Source organism: Aedes aegypti, chromosome 2, assembly GCF_002204515.2.
Source record: "Aedes aegypti strain LVP_AGWG chromosome 2, AaegL5.0 Primary Assembly, whole genome shotgun sequence".
NCBI lineage: Eukaryota > Metazoa > Arthropoda > Insecta > Diptera > Culicidae > Aedes > Aedes aegypti.
In genome coordinates this window covers 327,217,595-327,238,671 of record NC_035108.1, presented here as the reverse complement: position 1 = coordinate 327,238,671, position 21,077 = coordinate 327,217,595, and the positions used below count along the sequence as shown (strand labels likewise).

The following is a 21,077-nucleotide window of genomic DNA, read 5'->3' as shown; positions in this document are numbered from 1 at the left end:
AAATAGGTAAGTTTTTAATAAAAATTTGTGAACGCAACGAGTTTTTAAAACTCTATTTTTCTCTGCTTTACAGCACGAGGATATCGACACTCAAGATGGAGAGGCTAATCTTTTTGGCGTTTCTCGCAGTTGGAACGTTCGGATACGGAAGACACCATTCGAGGGCAGATTTGGACAACAGAGACAATAACAGTGAAATAACAAAAGTGAAAATTTTATCTCCTGTATGATTTTGTTTTAATTGAATAAAGCATAATTTGTTTCATTTGGTACACTCAGTGGTATTAATCGATTTATCTGAATAACATATATGATTATTTTGAAAAAATCCGCTTCAGCACAACTCTTCATATTGAGTAGTTTTCATCCAATATCGACTGATCGCAAAACAGTTATTATCACTCAAATAGAAGAATAAGTGGAATGAGACAAAATTAAATACTTTGCCAACAACTCAATTTTGAATCATTCCACTTAGCTGTCAAGATGAGTGGAAAAGACTTGATTTTGAGTTGTTTCACATCTCCGTGTAGTAGCGAGAGCTTTCCCTGATGTTTATCACGTCTTGTTTTCACCTTCTCATTCGTAATACATAGGATTTTACTACTATTTACTCCACCATTCATTTTTCTATGTGTGTTGTCCGTCGTCGTCTTTAGACAGACTGTGATGACGGTGCACTCATTCGAGTGCGACGCGTTGCAGCGAGCGAAAGTTGACACGTTTTCGGCTTGGTGAAAAACTGAAATATCGGTGCAAATATTGTTAAAAAGTTACAAACAAGCGGTGTGAAGCAAGAATAAAGTTAAGTACTACCGGACAAAAGTGGTTTTGTGGAGAATATTACGAAAGAAAGCCAAAAATCTGTGATCTCATCGGTAGAAGGAAAAAGTTAGGTTAGCGTCGGAATGGGAGCGGAGGACGACCCACCAGACGGTGGGGGATGTACATCAAATCGACTGGACTGGGGACAAGACGGAGAGGCGGCAGCCGCCGTAGTACGCAACGGAATCCAACATGACAACAAAGCAAAACGAGAGGATGTGATCTACACCCACAGAGACGCCGCACCGTACAGAGTGTATTTTGAATTGAGGAATGACGAAAATGGAGCGAAGAAAATCAACAAGTTTGGGCTGGGCTCAACACTGCGTAGCAACGACACGTTCAAACGTCACATCGTCGACATGAAGTATGCAGGAAGACAGAAAATCCTGGTTTTCCTGAACAGCTATGTGAAAGCGAATCAACTGGTCAAAAGCATCAACGAGTCGAACAGTATCTACAGAGCGTACGTTCCGCAACACCTCGTATGTGTTACAGGTGTTATCGCCGGGATCCCTGCAGAAATTCCGATCGAGCAAATCGAGGATGATTTGGAATGTGATGTGCCAATCGTGGGTGTTCGCCGGCTCACGCGATTCATCGATGGAGTGAAGATTCCAACCAACCGCGTCAGTGTAACGTTCAGAACGGACAGTCTACCTGACAAGGTCAGATTGTTCTGCTGCTCAAGTCGTGTGCAACCATTCGTGCAAAAAGTAGTCATTTGCCTAAACTGCCTTCGTACAAATCATCGCACTGCAAATTGTCGAAGTGCTAAACGCTGCCAGCGATGCTCAGAACGTCACGATGACATTCATGAGTACGACAGATGTGAAAAGGGTAAGAAGTGCGTGAACTGCAGAAGTACGGATCACACTACAACAGATCCGAACTGCCCCGAAATCAAACGACAGGATAAAATCAAAAAGCTGATGGCAAAGAGGAACCTAACATACGCCGAAGCGAAAGAGCAGATTCCGATTGCAAATCAAAATTTGTACGAAACCCTGTATGATGCTGAGGATTTTCCGACTCCGGCGGAATCCTTTGCGGATATGACACGCGGCAATTTCCGTTGGAAGGACCCGCTGCGAGAACAATGGATGCAGGCCAACAACGAGAGGATAAAAATGCAAGCTGCAGTGAACATTGGGAAGTCCCCAGACAAACAGCCGAACAGGAAGAGGAAAACAACCACGAACACGGACAAGACAACCGAGAAGCGAAATCACATCCTTGGAAAGGAAGCAGCAGAGGCCACAAACGGAGTGGCTCTAATCAACAATCACCGCGTCGACGAAAAGGAAAGATGGGAGAACATGTCAAGGCAAATCATGGAACGAGTGCAGAAGGAACAGCATAATCTTCTGATGACTTTCTACGCAGACTTTATCGCTCAATTGGATAATGACGAAACCACCAAAGAAAAATTTATGACGTGCACCAAAAGGCACTTCAACTTCGCAAAGTCAGTAATACACCACTGCGACACAAAGTAAGGTAAGCACTTCTTCATTATGATAGCTCGTAACCAGTACAAGATGAAAATAAATAAAATTAGCCTCTACCTCATACCAATTTAAAATTCGGGGAGTTAAGTAAAATAAAAATATTACAGTGTAACGTGCAGAGTCTCGATAAAAATAAGGCAGAGATCCACAGGGTTTTTTTCGGCGAAGGCTTCGATGCAAGTTTCTTATCAGAGACATGGACAAATGCAACTCTTGAAACTTCTAAAAAATACCGTATCGCTGGATGCCACCTAATTTCCTGTTCAAGAGATGATGGCTACGGAGGTAGCGCAATCCTCTTGCGGAACAACCATAGCTATACTAAAATAAATCTACCCGCCCTGTCCAATAAAACACAAGCTGTAGCGATTTCAGTGTTATCGATGAAATTAGTCTTGTTTTCTGTGTATGTGAGCCCATCGATCAGCGTACCCGACTTCAAGGAAGATCTGCAGATTTTGTTCGACACTGTGAGACAGTTTGAGAACGTAATTATAGGAGGGGATTTTAATGCCCATCACGGAGACTGGGGAGATGAAAATATGGACAGGAAAGGAGACATACTTGCGGACATGATTAATGACTCGAGCTGCCTTCTTTTGAATGATGGATCCGCTACATTTGTTCCAGTACGGTTAGGATGTAGGTCTTCCGCAATTGACTTGACCATGTGTTCCCCGCAGATTCATTCAAAGGCTCAGTGGCGAACATTAGCGTACGGAATTGGCAGTCACCACTTGGCGATCGAGATTACAATAAGCAACAAAGTAGATGAACGTCCGAAGTATTGCTATGATAACAAAAAAATTGCGACTTCAATTGCAAATCTGGAGCCGACAAAAATACGCAATGTAGAGGATTTAAAGTCAGCAGTGAACCGTATTAGAAAGTGTAATAGGAGGAAAGACAATAGAACACCTAAGTTTTGGTGGTCGGATACTGTTGACCAAGCATGGAAGGAAAAAACGGAGGCAAGGCGGGTTTTCAACAGAGAATCCTCTGTTGAAAATCTAATTGAATTCAAACGTAAAGCGGCCATCTTCCAGAAATTGAAGCGTGCAGAAATTAGAAACCAATTTGAAGAGTTTTCTTCTGAAATTGGACCACAAACTAGTTCCAAAGAATTGTGGGACAAAGTAGGTAGACTCACTGGAAAGAGAATAAAACGTATCGAAAACAATACGCTATTAGATGACTCCAATGCAGCAAACCAATTTCTGGATAAGCACTTTGGGCCGAATGACGCAGAGGAGTGGATCGAACCAGTACCAGTAGCATCGTATAATCTACTAGATTTTTCAAAATGGGAAGCAATCATTGGTAAAAAGAAGAAAAGATCTGCACCAGGGGAAGACGGTATTACATATGAAGCCCTACGACAACTGAGTCCAGTAGTGATACGGAATGTGTTGGAGGATCTCAACAGGATGTGGATTCGTGGTTCGCTCACAGATGAACTCAAAACTATTAAAATAGTTGCGATACCTAAGCCAGGTAGAAATCAATCATCGCCAGAAGGAAAACGACCGATTTCTCTTGTACCCACAATGACCAAGATTATGAATACAGCGGTGTTAGATATCCTTCAAAGCCATCTTCATCAAAACCAAATCCTACCAGAGAAATCTTTTGGTTTTAGGAGGGGTACTTCAACCTCGACAGCGATTTGTTTTGTAATAAACGAAATAAAAAGAAATAAAAGAGAAAAACTATTAACGGCATTGATTTGCGTGGATTTGTCCAATGCGTTCAATGCTGTTCGTACGGACATTCTGGTAGAAACGTTAGCTCGTATGAGAGTTACTGTAGAGGTCGTAACGTGGATATCGTCGTTCCTTAAGAACAGGAGGATAGTTTTGAATCAACGCAACGGTTCAATTTCAAGAAGAATCTCAAATGGGCTACCACAAGGAGATGTTTTATCCCCAACGTTGTTCAATATCTACACCGCAGTATTACACAGTATACGCATAGAAGGAGTGACATTGGTCCAATATGCGGATGACTTTGAGATTATCGTGACAGCTAACAACTGGGAAACGCTGGGCATCAGAGCGCAGCAATACATGGATAAATTCGTAGAAACCTGCAATGAGCTAAATTTTGCAATAAACTCCGAAAAATCTAGCGTAATGGTGATGAGTGCAAGTAGCAGATCCCTGAATATTAAAATCAATGGCAATGTGGTTGAAATGGTCCAGAAACAAAATTACCTAGGGATCACAATCGATCGGTTCTTGACATTTGGGGCTCATATTAGGCTTGTTCGAGAAAAAGTCCAGGAGAGATTATGCATGCTGAAGGTTCTGAATGGCGCCAGGACAGGAACACATCCAGACACAATGCTGAAAGTATACCAAGCCCTTATCCGGAGTATTATGGAATATGGTTGTTCTGCACACAATAATGCTAGCAAAACAACAAGAAGGATCGTAGAAGTGATAAACAATCAAAGCTTAAGGAAAGTCACTGGATCCACAAAGTCTACGCCGCTAAACACTCTATCTGCGATTAGCGGTCAACCGCCATTGAATTTTAGACAGGAGATGGTCACTTGTCGGGAAATTGCTCGATGTCTATCAAGAGATAACGTTCTTGGAAAACAATTAAAAATATAGAAGATGAGGAAGAACATGGACAGGAAAAGTTCTCTTACATGGAGCAAATCTATCTGCGAAATAGAACTACATTCGATGTTCTTATGCAGACCGAACAGATTGTAGATGTACACGAAGTTGAAATAAATCCATATTTGAACGACGAAAATCCTAAAAAAGACCATGTCAGTCAAGTAAAACTGAAACAGCTTTCCCTTGGTATGATCAACGGGAAATACAGGGGCAGAGGTAGAATTTGGACTGATGCATCTAAAGACGGAGAGAAATGCGGAATCGGAATATTCGTAGAAGGCAACAAAGCACGCTACTACTATCGGTTACTACACAACACTAGCATCACATCAGCAGAACTCACAGCTATCTGGCTGGCTATGCAAATAGTTGAGAAAGATCAACTGATGCACTACGTTATACTAACCGACTCTAGGTCATCCTGTCAAATTCTCGAAAATGGAGTAGATAGTGGTGAAGGAGAAACAGTTATCGCAGAAATACTACAGGTAGCTAAAAAATGGAAAATTACAATTCAGTGGGTACCAAGCCACATCCAGCTCGCCGGTAATGATGTTGCAGACATTTTGGCCAAGGAAGGAACGAAAGACGAAGCACCAATACTCGAAAACAAACTATTCCTCAAGGATGTTTGTCTAAAATTCACCAAACAACTGGAGGAGAAAACTAGACGTTGGTATGAGGAGCTGTCTCAGGAAAAAGGAAAGAAGTACTATGGAATACGACCCGTATGGAATGCACAGCCATGGTTCGCAAAACTGGATCTAAAAGGAAAGGACATTCGTTTACTAAATCGGCTCATGTCGGGGCACGATTACTCGAAATACTGGTTGGCAAAGATGAGACTAAAAGATAGCCCAGATTGTGACCTGTGTGATGAGCCTGAAACTGCCGAGCACGTAATATTACACTGCCCCCGCTATGGTATGCAGCGACATCACTACAGTTTTGATTGTCGTTATGCTAATTTAGAAGAAATTTTTAAAACTGGTGATAAAGAGCTTTTCGAAGAAGTTGCAAACTTTGTGAGCGAAATGAAACTAGAATTATGAATAACATGCTGAAAGCATAAAATAACTGGGCATATAGTCTAGTAACTGGCCCAACATACAGAGTTTGTCAACCGACAGCTCGATACAGAAAGAAGAAGAAGAAGAAGACGGTGCACTAGTAGTTAGTGGATTAGTGTTTCCAATGCAATTTGCATTGTTCACCGTTGTTTTAGAGAGTGTTTTATCTTTTTTCAGTTCGATAATTTTGTCCACCGTTCATACAAGTTTCTATCTTACCAAGTTATCAGTACACAACTCGGTTGAAGTTATATGTATACGATAACAAAGCGTATCGGCTCGAAGGCAAAATCCCGAATTTCTTTTGGACTTTGAACTGTCTCGTTCATTGAAGAGTCATTCCTTTATCATTGTGTGGAGCAAGAGGAGGTGAATAACTTCCTCTTAATAATTGAGCATTTGAGTGCAACGTTTATTGATATTTGTCCCGTTTTTTAGGTACAATCCAATCAACATCATGCTACGTGTTTCGCGCAGTCCGTTGGCTTCGTTCCGACGTTGGAAATCGACCACCTCCGGAGATGACTACCAGTATATGCAGAAAACTCGTATTCCCATGCTACATTTCCAGGCTTCGCTGCCAAGGCTCCCAATCCCCGAACTGGAAAAGACGTGCGAACGTTATCTGGCGGCTCAGAAGCCTCTGCTTATCGACGAAGCATTTCGAAAGACCAAAGATAACGTGGACCGTTTCAAGTCCACCACGGGCCCCAAATTACAGCAACTTCTTAAGAAGAAAGATGCCCAAAATAAACACACCAGCTACATCTCGGAACCATGGTTCGATATGTACCTTCGGGATCGCGTTCCACTGCCAATCAACTACAATCCCCTGTTGATGATGAATCCCGACGCCCGGCCAGAATACAACGATCAACTCATCCGAACGACCAACCTAGTAATTAGTTCCCTACGATTCATGAAGTCCCTTCGGGCTCACCAGCTTGAACCGGAAGTGTTCCACATGAATCCGGCCAAAAGCGATACGGATACTTTTAGAAAGGTGACTTCGATGGCACCATCTTTCGTTGCCACCTATGTGGCTTACGCTTTCAAGGCGTTTCCACTGGACATGAGCCAGTACCAAGGGTTGTTCGGAGCTACGAGGATTCCAGAGACGGGAAAGGATAGAATCTATAGGAATGAGAAATCACGGCACTTGCTGGTTATCCGGAATGGGCACATGTACTCGGTTGATGTGCTGGATGAAGCAGGTACGTTAAGGTCATTTTTGTTGCCATAGGCTTGGAAAGGGTTCATTTACAAACTTCATAAAGCTAAAAATGGTCTTTTTGACACCCACCCACCCCCTCGTAACACATTTTGTATGTATATTTTTCGAGTTTTATATGAGCTGTATCATCTTGTGAATGAGCCCAAAGGCATTGTTTACCCCTCTCATCCTTCGGGTCATTGTACTTTGTAGAAACAGTTATGATTTAGGATGCTATCATTTTGCAACAAAGATATCTAACACCAAACCAAAAAGTATTCCTCCATTCTTAAGAACAATACTCGACCAAGGGTGGAACTGGCGGCTCTTTATTGCTACCCCGACGTGTCGCTGGTTCTAAAATGTAAACAACCATACAAAATAACGACCAAACAATGGTGACGGCGTAATCAATTTTCTCGCAAACATCTCTTTTGGTAATTTAGCAGAATTTTCTGATTAAATTGCCAACAGCGCACTGCATTAGCACGTAGCAAATAACTGCTTGCAAACAAATTCTTTCAAGCGCATTGATTACCTGTAATTTTGCGAAGAATGATTTTTACTTTTCCGCGTTAAGCCTTAAAACTGGTTCTGGACTTAGGTTGGCGGCTTTTCAATTTTACTCCCAGTTGACAGCCGCCCTCCACCCTTGTACTCGACAGCTTTTGTTCGCAGTATAGCTCTTTATAATGCGGTGAAATCAACAAATATACATAATAGTCGCATAATAATGAACGCACTATGTAGGTTCGAGTAGACCACATTTTTTAAACGGTATATCTCAAAATTCAAATACACCCTCATTCTTGTTTACGGCGGATCCAACTTTCGATCGAATCCTATTCGTTCGAATCCATTGCCCATTTGATTATGCTGGCGTAAACGAGAATGCGAAAGGGTTTTCGATCGAAAGCGCATTCGTACGTAAACAAGAATAGGGGTGATAACTTCGAAACTTGAGCTTGAAACTTTGACTTTTGTTCTGCAGATATCTCAGGAGTTTGCAGAAGTACTTAGAAAGATGGTGTTTTCGGCAAAGTTGTTCAGTAACTCAAGGACTGTCATTGTTCGTGCTAGTTGATTCAAAGTTTTCCCACCAGGCAGCGCTAATGAGAATGAATCTTTTGTTTTGCAATTAACTCAAGAGCCTGACCACTTATAAATATGGCGTCTTCAGGAAGGTTGTTCCGTAGCTCAAGGGCTGTCATTATTTGAACCAAGAAATTGCCACCAGGCGGTGCTAGTAGCTTTGCGGATACTGTAGGATCCTGACCATTTAGAAAGATGATAACTTCGGCATAGCTTATATAAAAATCTGGGTGCTGCGAATTGAATACCTTTTTATTTTCAAGCAAATCTTGAAACATGCTTCTTGTGAAGAATTGAGTTTGTCGTATTAGTCCCTCAAACGTCACTTTGAGTTCTCTGTTTATCAAATTTCGCTCTCTGATCTCTCTCTGGAGAGCTTGAATGCGTCCTAGCTCGAATGACTTTCTCATTGTGAAATCGGCTAATAGTGGGTCTGCTAGAAGTTCGTGGATCTATTCCATTTTTATGTGACTGTGCCTTTGGACTCGTTCGCTGAGTTCGTTCAAAAGTTGCCGGAGGAGCAATTGAAAGGATCATGTCGATGGTTTTATTATTCCGGCCGTAGCATACCCCCTCAATCAAGAAGGTGGGCTAATAAGATGTATAAACTCGATTCCTAGCATCAAACCGAATAACATCGAAAACGACGATTCTGATTAATCAATTTCGGAAACACCGATAGCGTCAGCATCTCGAACGCTTCAATTTTAAAGATTATTTGGGTGGCCAAAAGCCAAAAGGAGAAGAAATACTCAACCGACAAAATGTTGCGCATGGAGTGTCAAGTATTTATCCTTGTGTGAATATTAGATACACTGTTGTTGGAATAAGTCTTAAATATTATTACGGTTCTTTTGAAAATTTTCCGTTCTGCGGTAGCCGCCAAGTTCTACCGCAGCTGTCAAAGTTCTACCGTAGCCTTGAGAATCATTGTATTATGCATCCGGTAGAAATCAAGACCAACATTTATTTAAAATTATTATTTTCTCGGGCCCTGAGCGACGCAGCTAATATGTGAATAGTGCGCTGTGTTCATAGAAATTGTTAGAATGCAGCGCCACACTAAAAAAACTGAATTCAAAATGTCGCGAGTTGAGGCGCGTCGCGAGTCTCACTGGCGTGATCCGGTTTGGTGGCGGTGCGACAATATCATTGAACGCAACCATCTAATCAAAGTATGCTAATAGAGTCCAAAGCTTTGAAAAACAGCCGAAAACAATAATCATCAGTCTGGTTTCCAAGGTATCATCGCAGCCGATCGATGATGCTTTGTGAAAATCAGTAATGTGACTACTGCGGTAGCTTTCTGTTCAACCGTAGAACGGAAAGTTATCTCTAAAATTACAATACAGTGTCTTACCGATTTTGGCAACAAGGCTTGATTTTTATGTTGCCAAAATGGGGATGTAGCCAAATTCGGGAATTTTGAAAAGCTTATATTTTCATCATTCTAATCTCTAAAAGTATCAGAAAATGCATGGTAATTACTACGAATGATGTGAAAAATGTCTGGGATCCTTATTCAGTTCAGCTTTTGATTCAAAATCAGAAACATCATGTACTGATTATATGCACCATCTGAGAAGCACGCTTGTTGTACACAGTACAAGCGTGGTATTACTTTCAGTGGCCATTTGCAACTGTTCTAGAGCACAAATCTCGCATAACTTATGATCTCGCCCTAAAAGCCATTGGTAACCATGTGTGCAGCCTGTTGTTGCTGAGCATTTTAATGGATTTATACGTTATTCAACACCTCTATGATGAAGAGAGGATCATTCTCTACCTGTCAGTGGTGTTGGTTTAGATGCTTATTCATTCATTTGCTCAGAAACAACAAGCTACACACGTGGTCACCAATGGCTTTTAGGGCGTTATCTCAGATTATGCGAGAAATGTGCAGCTTTAAAGCCAGACCATATGGAAGGTAGTCAATTATGAATACAGGTTCGGTTGCGGATCCTTTCGGGTGGGTTTGTTTTAGGAATTTCTTGAACATAGAACGCATTTTTGGTGACCAAACTTCTTAATAGTGAACAAGGTTCTTAGTGAGAAAAAGTAGAAGTTCTTCTAAATTACTTCTTACTATTACTATCAATTTTATCACGGTTGAAATGTAATGCCAGTTTTTTTTCGAGACTGGCACCGCCATGCACCCAGAAATAGAGTTAATGACGAGTTCTTTCCAAGCATTATGCTCATTTGTTGAGATTCGGGAAAAATCAAGCTGAGGGTTGCAAAATTAATGATTAGAGGAGTGGTTAGAGTCCGCAGCTACAAAGCAAAGCCATGCTGAAGACGTGGGTTCGATTCCCGATCGGTCCAGAATCCTTTCATAAGGGAAATTTTCTTGACTTCCCTGGGCAATAGAGTATCATCGTACTTGCCACACGATATACTCAAGCGAAAATGGCAACTTTTGGCCTAGAAATTTGTCAGTTAATAACTGTTGAAGTGCTAATTGAAACTAAGCTGAGAAGCAGCCTCTGTTTCAGTGAGGACGTAATGCCAAGAAGAAGAAGGATCGAAAGATATTTCTTGAAAAAAACAAATCACGTTAAAGAAGAAATGTGTGGCAAATTGAAGCAACGCGAGGAGTCATATTCGAACTGAAAATTATTGAAAGTTTTGCTGCCGAAATTTCAAATTTCATTCATTCCATTGCGTTTTATTTTTCAAGAGAATACCATTAGATTTTTTTACGAACTCATTAAGAAACTGCTTGCAAAATCTCTTTGGCACATATGAATTTACTCAAGGATTTCACCTACTGGTAGAAATACAATCGCTACATATATCCCTAATGTTTCCATTTGATTTCTGTAAGATTCTGTAACATCTGTGAAAATTAAAACGGAATGCAAAAAAAGTAGCTTAAATGCAGAGTCATGGGAAAAAAGTTGTAGTCGTCATTAAGGCTAAGTACCCCGTCATTCGTTTTGGCAACAATGATGACTTTTCAGATTGCAATTTCAAAGTGATAAAACTCAGTCCTGATAGTTTATATTGACTTGAAAAAGGATCACTGTACGCGCTTACATGCATAAAGTAAGCTGATACTTTTTCAGCTGTTAGTGCAAAACAATAGAAATATTAGTAATAGAACGCTAATGGCGCTGTTCTCACAAAACTGAAACAGTTTATTATCACCTTTAACTGTATACTTTCATTGTTTGTTCGATGCCATGTTGTAGTGGATGATTTTAAAATTTATTTGACACTTTGAGGACCGGTACTCAAGCTGTCAGCGCGTGGCAAACTAGATGTTGGTAACACGAACAGTAACGACATTAGTATTCTTAGGTTAATGCTTCTACTTTCAAAACCAACTGATTTTCTTTGATTCGAAATCGTGATATGAATTAGCTACAATCATCAACGACGCGTACAAATTTCAATGATGGCCTACTTCGCCTTAATTATTTCTTCTTTTCAATTGTTGAGGTGTCTAAAGTGTGCAGCCAAATATTCTTCTATGCCACTCTTCAATTATCGCAAGGATGTGTTCAGCAAAACTTTTGACTGTTGAAAAAGCGTCAATATGGTCTAGATTGCTGGAGATGAATTCCAAATGTCTGTATTTGTTGAATACGACAGGAAGAAGAATCATATAAATGTTAACAATATCCAACGAATTTTGATCATGAGCTCTTTTTTTACTCACTCTTAGAATCCCTCTACAAAAATTTTTCAATGACTAGTTCGAACCCCATTTTCAACAATTTGCCCAAATTGTAATCTAGTGTTATGAACAACTGTTACTTAAATGCCTACAGAAATACCCAAATTAAATCACTCGTCAATTATTCAATAAAATGTTTAACGGATTAACTAACACTGCGGAACACGTCTTTGTCTCCAGCACTAAAATACCGCTATTCACTAAATTAAGGATTGCAGAAACCATTGCCGTTTTCAGAAATATCATAGCACGTCTAGTTTTTGAGATATTGGCTGTTGAAAATGCAAAAAATGACTATTTCAGCCAACTTGCATGCAAGTTTGCCAACTTGTAAGGTAATATATTGGTTTAATTTGCCACAGAATTCAAACTTTATGTGTATAACAATACTTATCATCAAAGTTTGTAATACTTTTGTTGCGGAAAAAATATTTTTTGATGGTTTAGAGAATTGTTGTATTTTGCCATATAGAAGAAACTAAGATTTTTGTATGGAGACTGCAAGCATGTTGAAAAAATTGGTTTAATCGAAATTTAATCGCGCAATTTCAATCAAATTATATCTGAAATGAAAGTTAAAGTTCTATTTTGCATGTTTGGTGGATTAGATTACAAAAAAGTTTGATAAATTGTACTTTAAATTTCATGTAAACATCAATAAAACCAGTGTTTTATACAACTTTGCGACCTGTAGCTAAAAATTGTGACGAGCTGGAACATTTCTGAGAATGACACTATATTCAGCAACCCCAAATCTACTAGAGACACATAATTTGATACTTGAGACACGCAAAAATGTCATTTTTGTTACACTGTGTAATCAATGATCACGAGATAATTTGAAAACATTTTCCGGATCTTCAAACCGCCACACATAATCCGATTGATACGTTGAAAAAATTAGAAGCACAATAATAACAAAACATTAGTGATCAACACCAAGATTTGTCAGCATTTTTGCACCTCAAGACGCAAGATTCTATCACTGCCTAGCGGTTTGAAGTGAAAAAAGGCTGACAAACTTATATCTTGCCACCTTTATTCACAGAAGAGAGTGTCGAAAAAGAGAAATCGATCATGCGACCTATGCCCTTATTCTAGCACACGCTTGACTTGCTTTTACTGTTAATTACCATCCTATTCGGTTCTATTCCGTTGGACCGAAAAGGTCGTTAGGCCGAAAGGGTCTTTAGGCCGAAAATGACCGATAGTTCTAATGAACCTAGAAGCCCACAATAACCGCTGCTAAATACAACTAGAAAGAAAAGCCTTCGATTAAAAGAAGGAAAAAACACTGATGAATGTGTTAGTCGTTTGAAATAGTAGTAAATAATCAAATGTTATTTCGGCCTAACGGCATTCGGCCTAACGACCTGCACCCTTCTATTCCACATAATTATTATGCCTTTTAAACAATGTAGCAATTATTCATACAGCTTGCTTGCTTTTTGAGAATGCTTGTATACATTAAACAATAACTTTTTAATATGCGCGTTTTACTTATAAGTACGTTCAACATTAGTTTTCTTAGCTCGCAATGGTCCCCAACATTTTCATTTTGACTTATTTTCATTTTGTTTTAACTCACAATATTAGGTTTCAGTACTTAATAATCAATTGAAAATATGTTTCAATGTGTTGCCAAAATCGGGAAGAAAATGTTGCCAAAAACGGGTGTTGCCAAAATCGGAGGTAGACAAAAGCGGGTGTTGCCAAAATCGGGAAGGTACTGTATTTAGACTATTAAACAATTTGTTGCGATATAAAGAAAATAATAAAAATAAATAATTTTTTTATCTCAGAGATTGAAAGTATTGTATTCTCATGAGATCACATGATTCTCTCACAAGTAACATAACCACAATCTGGAATGTTTGGCTCCGGCAATCGGCTCCCGCTTGACAAGCAAATTGAGTCAGACCGCAGCACCCAGATAAAAATAGACTTTGAGTTACAGAACAACTCTGCCGAACACGCATTCTTTGTAAGTGTTCGGGCTCCTGAGATATTCACCCTCATTCTTGTTTACGGCGGATCCAAGGTTGTTTGAATCCGAAGTCCACTTATTTTTGCTGGCCTAAGGCCGCACGTTGCGTCATTATAATCACCCTATCCATTTGAAGAAGCAATTTTCAAGTAGGTACCACTCCATATATCGAAATTTTATCATACAATTCTATATACACGCAAAAAAAAAAAAATGTGCGGTAAAAACTGCCATTTTAGGGGGTTAACTTAAGCGCTCGCACCGGCAATTTTCAGCAGACCAATAATGCGCTTGATTTTACCATGTCTGCAGTCGCAATCAGATTGGTGAAAAAGATTGCTGTTGAAAATACCAGTACTGTGGTGGGATATACCGTAAACATAGTAAAATTCCATGGTAGTTTTAAGAATGGCCGTAGTCAGCTAAAATAGTAATTTTTACCACAGTATTTTTTCCCGTGTATGTAGTGCACAACCCATAACATTTTCAGCGTCATCGATTTACTAAATCTCGAGATATGTTTCTGCAAAGTTTTGATGAAAATTGTTAGAGAGAGACAAAGGATTTGAAAAATAGCACGGTGTCCCATGTTACCTTAAACGATAATGGAAAACGATTTTCGATCAAAAGTGCATTCTGACGTAAACGAGAATAGGGGTGATTAGCATACAAGTGTTTCATGCTTACTGGCATCACATGGAGGCGAAATTTGGAATGCAAAATTCGATCAATGAAATGATAGCCTTTGGGCTTATTAAACAACTTTGCCGAAGACGCCATCCTTCTAAACGGTTAAGATCCGTAATATCTGAAAAACGAAAGTTTCATGCTAGCTCACTGGCTTAACCTTTCGGTTGTCGCGAAAATTTTTGTAACGCGAGTAGTCACGCATTGTACTTTGTACAACACCCTTGGTTTATCGATTCATAAAAAGTCTCGCGATCTAGATTAAATATAGAGAAAAAAAAAAACATTTTCGGCAAAGTTGTTTAAGAGATCAAGAGCTGTAAGTTTTGTTTTGTAATTGTCTTAGGAGCCTAACTACTTACGAAGATGGCGTCTTCGGCAAAGTTGTTCAATAGCTGAAGGGCTATCATTATTTTCTATCTTTCTAAGAGTTCGGGCTTTTGAAATATTTGCAAAACAAATGATTCATGCTCACTGACGTCATCTGGTGGCAAAATTTAGAATCAACTAGCTAGATCAATGATTGTCATTGGCTTATTGAACAACTTTGACGAAGACGCCATCTTCATAAGTTGCCAGGATTATGTGATATTTACAAAACAAAACTTCCATGCACACTAGAACCTCCTGGTGGCAAAATCTGAATCTATCGGCTAGAATAATGATAATCATTGAGGTACTGAATAACTTTGTCGAAGACGACATCTTTTTAAGTCGTCAGGATCCTGAGATATCCGCAAAACAAGTTTCATTTCACTAGCGCCGCCTGGTGGCAGAATCTCGAATTTCTTGGCTCAAATAATGATAGCTCTTGAGCTACAGAACAACTTTGCTGAAAACTCCATCTTCCTAAGTGGTCAGGCTCATAAGTTATTTGCAAAACAAAACCTTCATGCACACTAGCGCCGGTTGATTGCGGAATTCCGCCATTTTCGATACCCACCCACCCCCTCGTAACGCTTTTTGTATGAATATTTTACAAATTTCGTATGAGTCGTAACAGCACGAGGACACCCACCCACCCCCTTCAGCGTTATGAAATTTGTGAACGGGCCCTATCTGAATGACCACCGCAGCAACTTTGTCGAAGATGGTTTTTCTATATTTAATCTAGATCGCGAGGTATTTCATGTTGAACATGAGAAACCAAGGGTATAGTACAAAATACAACGCGACTACTCGCGTTACAAGAATTTGCGTGACAACCAAAAGGTTAAACCCACCCAGAAATAAAAATAGTCACAGAATAACTAAAGTTTATGCATTAATGACTACTATCTGCCTCTCTTTCATTCTGCTGTGAATTATTACACTAACTGTCATTTCGTCTGGGTTTACACTTAGCGATGCTTCAACTTCAACCCAGGCGAATTGACAAATAGGATTAACATTTCCTGCAGAACGAAAGAGAGACAGAGAGAAAATAGTCATAAATTACTAAAATTTAGTAATTCTGTGACTACCCGTGTTTCTGAGTGCATATGAAGAGTATAAATACTGCCTCTTATGAAGTCGATTTTTAATGCGAGGAATGAGAGCCAAGTCCAGGGCTGGTAGCGACTGAGTTTCCTAAAAATAAGGACTTTAGAGACTTCATGCCAAAAAAAAAGATCAAACAAGAAACAGGAGCTAAAAGTTTTTATAAAGATCCAGTCAGAAGGCCAGTCAGTTCTCTAAGGATATTTCCAACAGTTGTTTTTGTGAAATTACTTCAAGTATTACTTGTGACATTCGGAAAACAATTACTGCTCATATTGCTGTACGTAATTTTGCCAGAAATTTCATCGGAAACTAATTATGGTCCCTTCAAGCACCTAATTTGGAATTTTTCTAGTAGAAACCCCAGGAGTTACTTTAAAGATTCTCCAAAGTTTCTTGTACAAGTCTCTTAAGAAAGCCCAAGTCCTTCAGGAACTCATCAAGTGATTCTTCCCTTAGTTTTGTTAAGATTCCATTTGAGAATCTTCAATAAATCTAGCAGTAATTTCTACAATAGCCGCCACTGATTCACGAAACGCGACGCGAGACAACTGAAGCCACTGATTTCTCGGGATTTCGTCGAAAGCTGTCGTTTGTTCAAGGTTTCAACCAGGAATTTCTTTAACCTTCTCTGCCTTCTGTGCGTTGTCTGTGTTATAGGGTTATATTGACCCCAAATTCAAATCGTGATAACTTCGCCAAATTTTAGCTTAAAAACATGGTTTTCTGATTCCCCTAAGCCGCTCAGCGACTATGACGTTCTGTAACTAGATCTTACGATGGCTCTAAATTCGAATGATTTGAAATATTGATGTGTTCGGCAAAGTTGCTCCTTAGTTCAAAGGCTTCACATTATACTATTTTTTATCGGCTAAAAATATTTCAAACTCGTATATCTCAAGTTGCAGAACAGCTAGAAAGTCAACGTTTTCGGCAAAGTTGATAGTTAGGTTTAGGACTATGTGCTGCATGCTTGGTAAGTTCGAAATTCTATAATTAGGAGGCACCAGTAAGCATTGAAAGTTCAAAATTTAAATATTGGACAATGTAGTTTCGATGGATGGCTATTGTTCTCGGTAAATTTGTACGTTCGATCAACGGCTATTTACTGCATGTCTAACATGTTAGCAATTATTATAATTATAAGCATAATTATAAGCATTATAAGCAATGGCACAGAGCTTTCTTTGTCAATAGACAATTTTTTGCATTCGTACGTGTGGCAAGTACTCTGTTGCCTAGGGAAGTCGAGTAAATTTACTTTACGAAAAGATCCTCGACCGGCGAGGTTCCAACTCACGACCCTCAGCTTGTAAGTAATTCAGGTTTTTTTTCTTTTTTACATAAACTTGCAGGAAACATCGAACAACCGGAAACGTTGCTGGCACGATTCAAATACGTCCTCAGTGACAACCGACCCCCGTCTGACTCGCCACTTGGGCTACTAACCACGGAAAATCGAGACACGTGGGCCAGAATTCGCTATCATTTGGGCGAAATAGGAAACGAGAAGGCCCTACGCACGGTTGATTCCGCACTGTTCTGCCTTTGTCTGGACAATGGCACCATCGATCCGGAACATCCCATTCCGATGATAAGGGACTTCCTATTCGGGGACGGTACCAACCGTTGGTTCGACAAATCCTTTTCGCTAATTGTGTCTAAGGATGGCACGGCCGGTATCAACTTCGAGCACTCCTGGGGAGATGGAGTCGCCGTGCTACGATACTTCCAGGAAATCTATAAGGAAACTACGAAAAGACCTTTCGTTGATCCGAGCCTACAACCTAACGACGTGAACCGTGGCGCGGACGTGGTCCGACTGATCGAGTTTAAACTAGACGACAAGATCCGGGATGGCATCATAGTGGCGCAGAACCACCACAACGCCGTCATCGATGCGCTCGACATGAACTACATGAAGTACGAAGGAATTAACAAAAACATCTGTAAGAAGCAAAGAATTAGCCCGGATTCTGTGATGCAGCTGGGATTCCAATTGGCATTCTTCAAGCAACACGGCAAATTCGTAGCCACTTACGAATCTTGCAGCACTGCCGCATTCCGTCATGGCCGCACGGAAACGATGCGCCCTTGCACGATGGCCACCAAAGAGTTCTGCGAAGCAATCGAACGAAAGCAGAGTCCAACCTCGGCCGGTGAACTGAGAGCCGTGATGGACAAGTGTTCGGCCGTACATGGTCAGCTGACGAAGGAAGCGGCCATGGGGCAAGGGTTCGACAGACATCTGTTCGGATTGCGTCACACCGCGCAAACGAACGATATCCAGCTGCCGTGCATCTTCGAAGATCCGGCCTATGCAGCGATCAACCATAACATCCTTTCCACCAGTACGCTCTCTTCGCCGGCTCTGTTGGCCGGGGGCTTCGGTCCGGTGGTCAGGGATGGCTACGGCATCGGATACAACATACAAGATGCATTCCTCGGAAGTGTGGTAACCAGCTATAAACCAGACCGGAACGGACGGGAATATGTAGACTGTTTGCGAAGTGCCTACGAGGACATTGCCAAGGTGTTGAACAACTCAAGTCCTCCGTCGAAGTAAACGCGTTTTACGTTGAAATTAAAGTTTTTGTGTATTTTCTTTTGTATTTTATTTGATTATGTTTGAAACAATCGTAAACCGTTCGGTATAAATGTTACTAAAAAGCTAAGCTTAGTTGTATTGATTTTTTTTTGTAAAGAAATCCCAAGGAATACTCTTCACATGAAATATCCAACTCAAAAATATGCTCGACTGGAACAGTATGTACCGTCCCGTTCCTTCTAGTAACACGCTCGAACCAACATTTATCGATGAAGTATGTTCAAAGTATGAATGGTGCTTCTTTTTAGCATTAGCATTAGCATTAAGCATTTCGCACAAATTCGTAGGTGGTACAGTCCTAGACCAATGTATGGGGGTTACCTCCTTCCCGTCCGTTACCAAAGTTAAAAATTTGGGACTAACCTCTAGAGATGGTCGGGTCTCGGGTTTTCGAACCCGAAACCCGACCCGAACCCGAACCCAACGGGTTCGGGTCGGGTTCGGGTTTGAAAATTTGGAAATTTACGGGTTCGGGTTCGGGTCGGGTTAGAAAGGCTACCAAGTTCTCGGGTACGGGTCGGGTTCGGGCTCGGGTACGGGTCGGGTTTGAGTCGGTTTCGGGATCATTGTCAACAAAGCAACAAACTCGGGTCCGGGTTTAGATTTAAATATTTTCTCGGGTTCGGGTCGGGCCCGGGTTTGAAAAAATAAAATAAGTCGGGTACGGGTCGGTTTCAGGTTTGTGAAATGTGAAACCCGACCATCTCTACTAACCTCTAACTCTTAGACAAGATTGACGCATCCTCCAATAATAAAGTGACCACACATGTTAGGCTTCAATGCGGGACACAATTTGAAAACCTTTGAAATTTAGTTTAAGGAATATTGTGTAGAAATATTTCCTTATCATACATTTTTAACATTATTCAAAAAATAAAATTTCGAGAAAAAAAGATTAGAATTTATAAAGTAGGTATTTATTTCTATGAAGTTTTTATTTTTCAAAATTACTTTTTTGTACTTTTGCTCATAATTCCACATGCTCTAGTGGGATTTTTATAACCTTCTATGAAAGAGTTTTCAAAATTTAATACATAAAAAATAACAAGATATGCAAAAATTTAGATCTGATTCACGTAATATTTTAGTTAGAACCAAAATATTGAGGGAGTTCAAATCGAAATTTTGTAAGCTTATCAAACCAATTTCAGTGATATTGAAGCAAAAATGTATAGTATTTTGAACTGAATCCTTGTATGTTTCTGGGCTGAGTATAATCCTATTTATAATCAAAGAAAAAAATCTAAATCAAGAAGGATTTTTTAAGCTATATCTGGTGAGTGGATTGCTCAACAAAAGAAGCAGAATTCTGACTTAATTAGGGGTAAAATCTTCGCAGCAATTGAAAACATATTTTGAGAACAAAATCTACGAAAATTATTGGAAAATTTTGAACATAATCATCTAACAGTGCCATGAGAGGTTTCTTTACCAAATAATGAAATATAACAAATGCTGTTTCGTATCCTGTAAGTATTCTGACAAGACTCCAACCTGAATATTGTAAAAAATTACCTATGAATACTGTACAAATTTCTGATTTTTCCTCCGAATATCGATAAAAAACTAAATAGTTACAACAATGTTGAATACGAACAGACATATGTTAGGACTCCAACAATATTTTGAGAAGATTTCAACATAAATAAAAGTACAATAAATAAATAATTAATTAGAATAAAAACCAAGTTAACATATTGACTAGAATCCTGTGTAGATCCTGTCTTGTTGGAGAAAGATAACCAGTATGTGAGTGGATATTATTTTTGAATTTCCATGCAATAATAACATTTCTTCCTTCATATTTCAAATACAAAACCATTTTTTTAATCTCTCCAATCCGGGACGTTTGGTGATGCGGGACAAGTTGCTGGATTCCGGGACTGTCCCGCACAATCCGGGAAGTCTGGTCACTTTAAAGTAATAACGAGTTGGTCACTTAATATTGACAGCCTAGTTGTAGTAGAACAAGAATTCGGTCTCAAATCTCTTAGCGAAAATCATTTTTTCATACTTGGGCCAGTTTTGTAATCTAAGTAAGAATATTCAATATATCAAAGTAAAACCGACGAAAAATACATATCCGAACGCAGAAAAGAGCAAAGTCGCGAGTGCAAGTTAAATTTCAGTTGGAAAGTGGATTAAAAGTTAATAATTTAGAATTTAAAAAAGTGAAATTGCTGTGAAAAAAAAAATGATTGGCGACAGCATGCGCGGAGGAAGCGATTAGTGTATGAGTGAACGCGGTCTCAGTAGTAGTGGTAGTGAAAGGTAGGACGGGTGGATCAGAGTG

The 21,077-nt window shown here is 39.8% G+C and overlaps 1 protein-coding gene across 1 annotated transcript; it reads left to right on the top strand.

The window, feature by feature from the left end:
* Positions 1–6,124: 6,124 nt before the first annotated feature.
* On the top strand, positions 6,125–18,851 carry LOC5569339 (carnitine O-palmitoyltransferase 2, mitochondrial). The gene is made up of 3 exons (XM_021845924.1): positions 6,125–6,405; positions 6,475–7,250; positions 17,532–18,851. The coding sequence occupies exons 2-3, from the start codon at positions 6,494–6,496 to the stop codon at positions 18,740–18,742; spliced, it is 1,968 nt and encodes a 655-aa protein (XP_021701616.1). The 5' UTR covers positions 6,125–6,405; positions 6,475–6,493; the 3' UTR covers positions 18,743–18,851.
* The last annotated feature ends 2,226 nt before the right edge of the window (positions 18,852–21,077 follow it).

What these genes read in the sequence shown, in the direction of transcription:
- LOC5569339 (XM_021845924.1), top strand. Translation starts at nt 6,494, where the DNA reads ATGCTACGTGTTTCGCGCAGTCCGTTGGCTTCGTTCCGACGTTGGAAA. An exon ending in TGATGTGCTGGATGAAGCAG is followed by an intron (nt 7,251 to 17,531) that starts GTACGTTAAGGT and finishes ATAAACTTGCAG; the next exon opens with GAAACATCGAACAACCGGAA.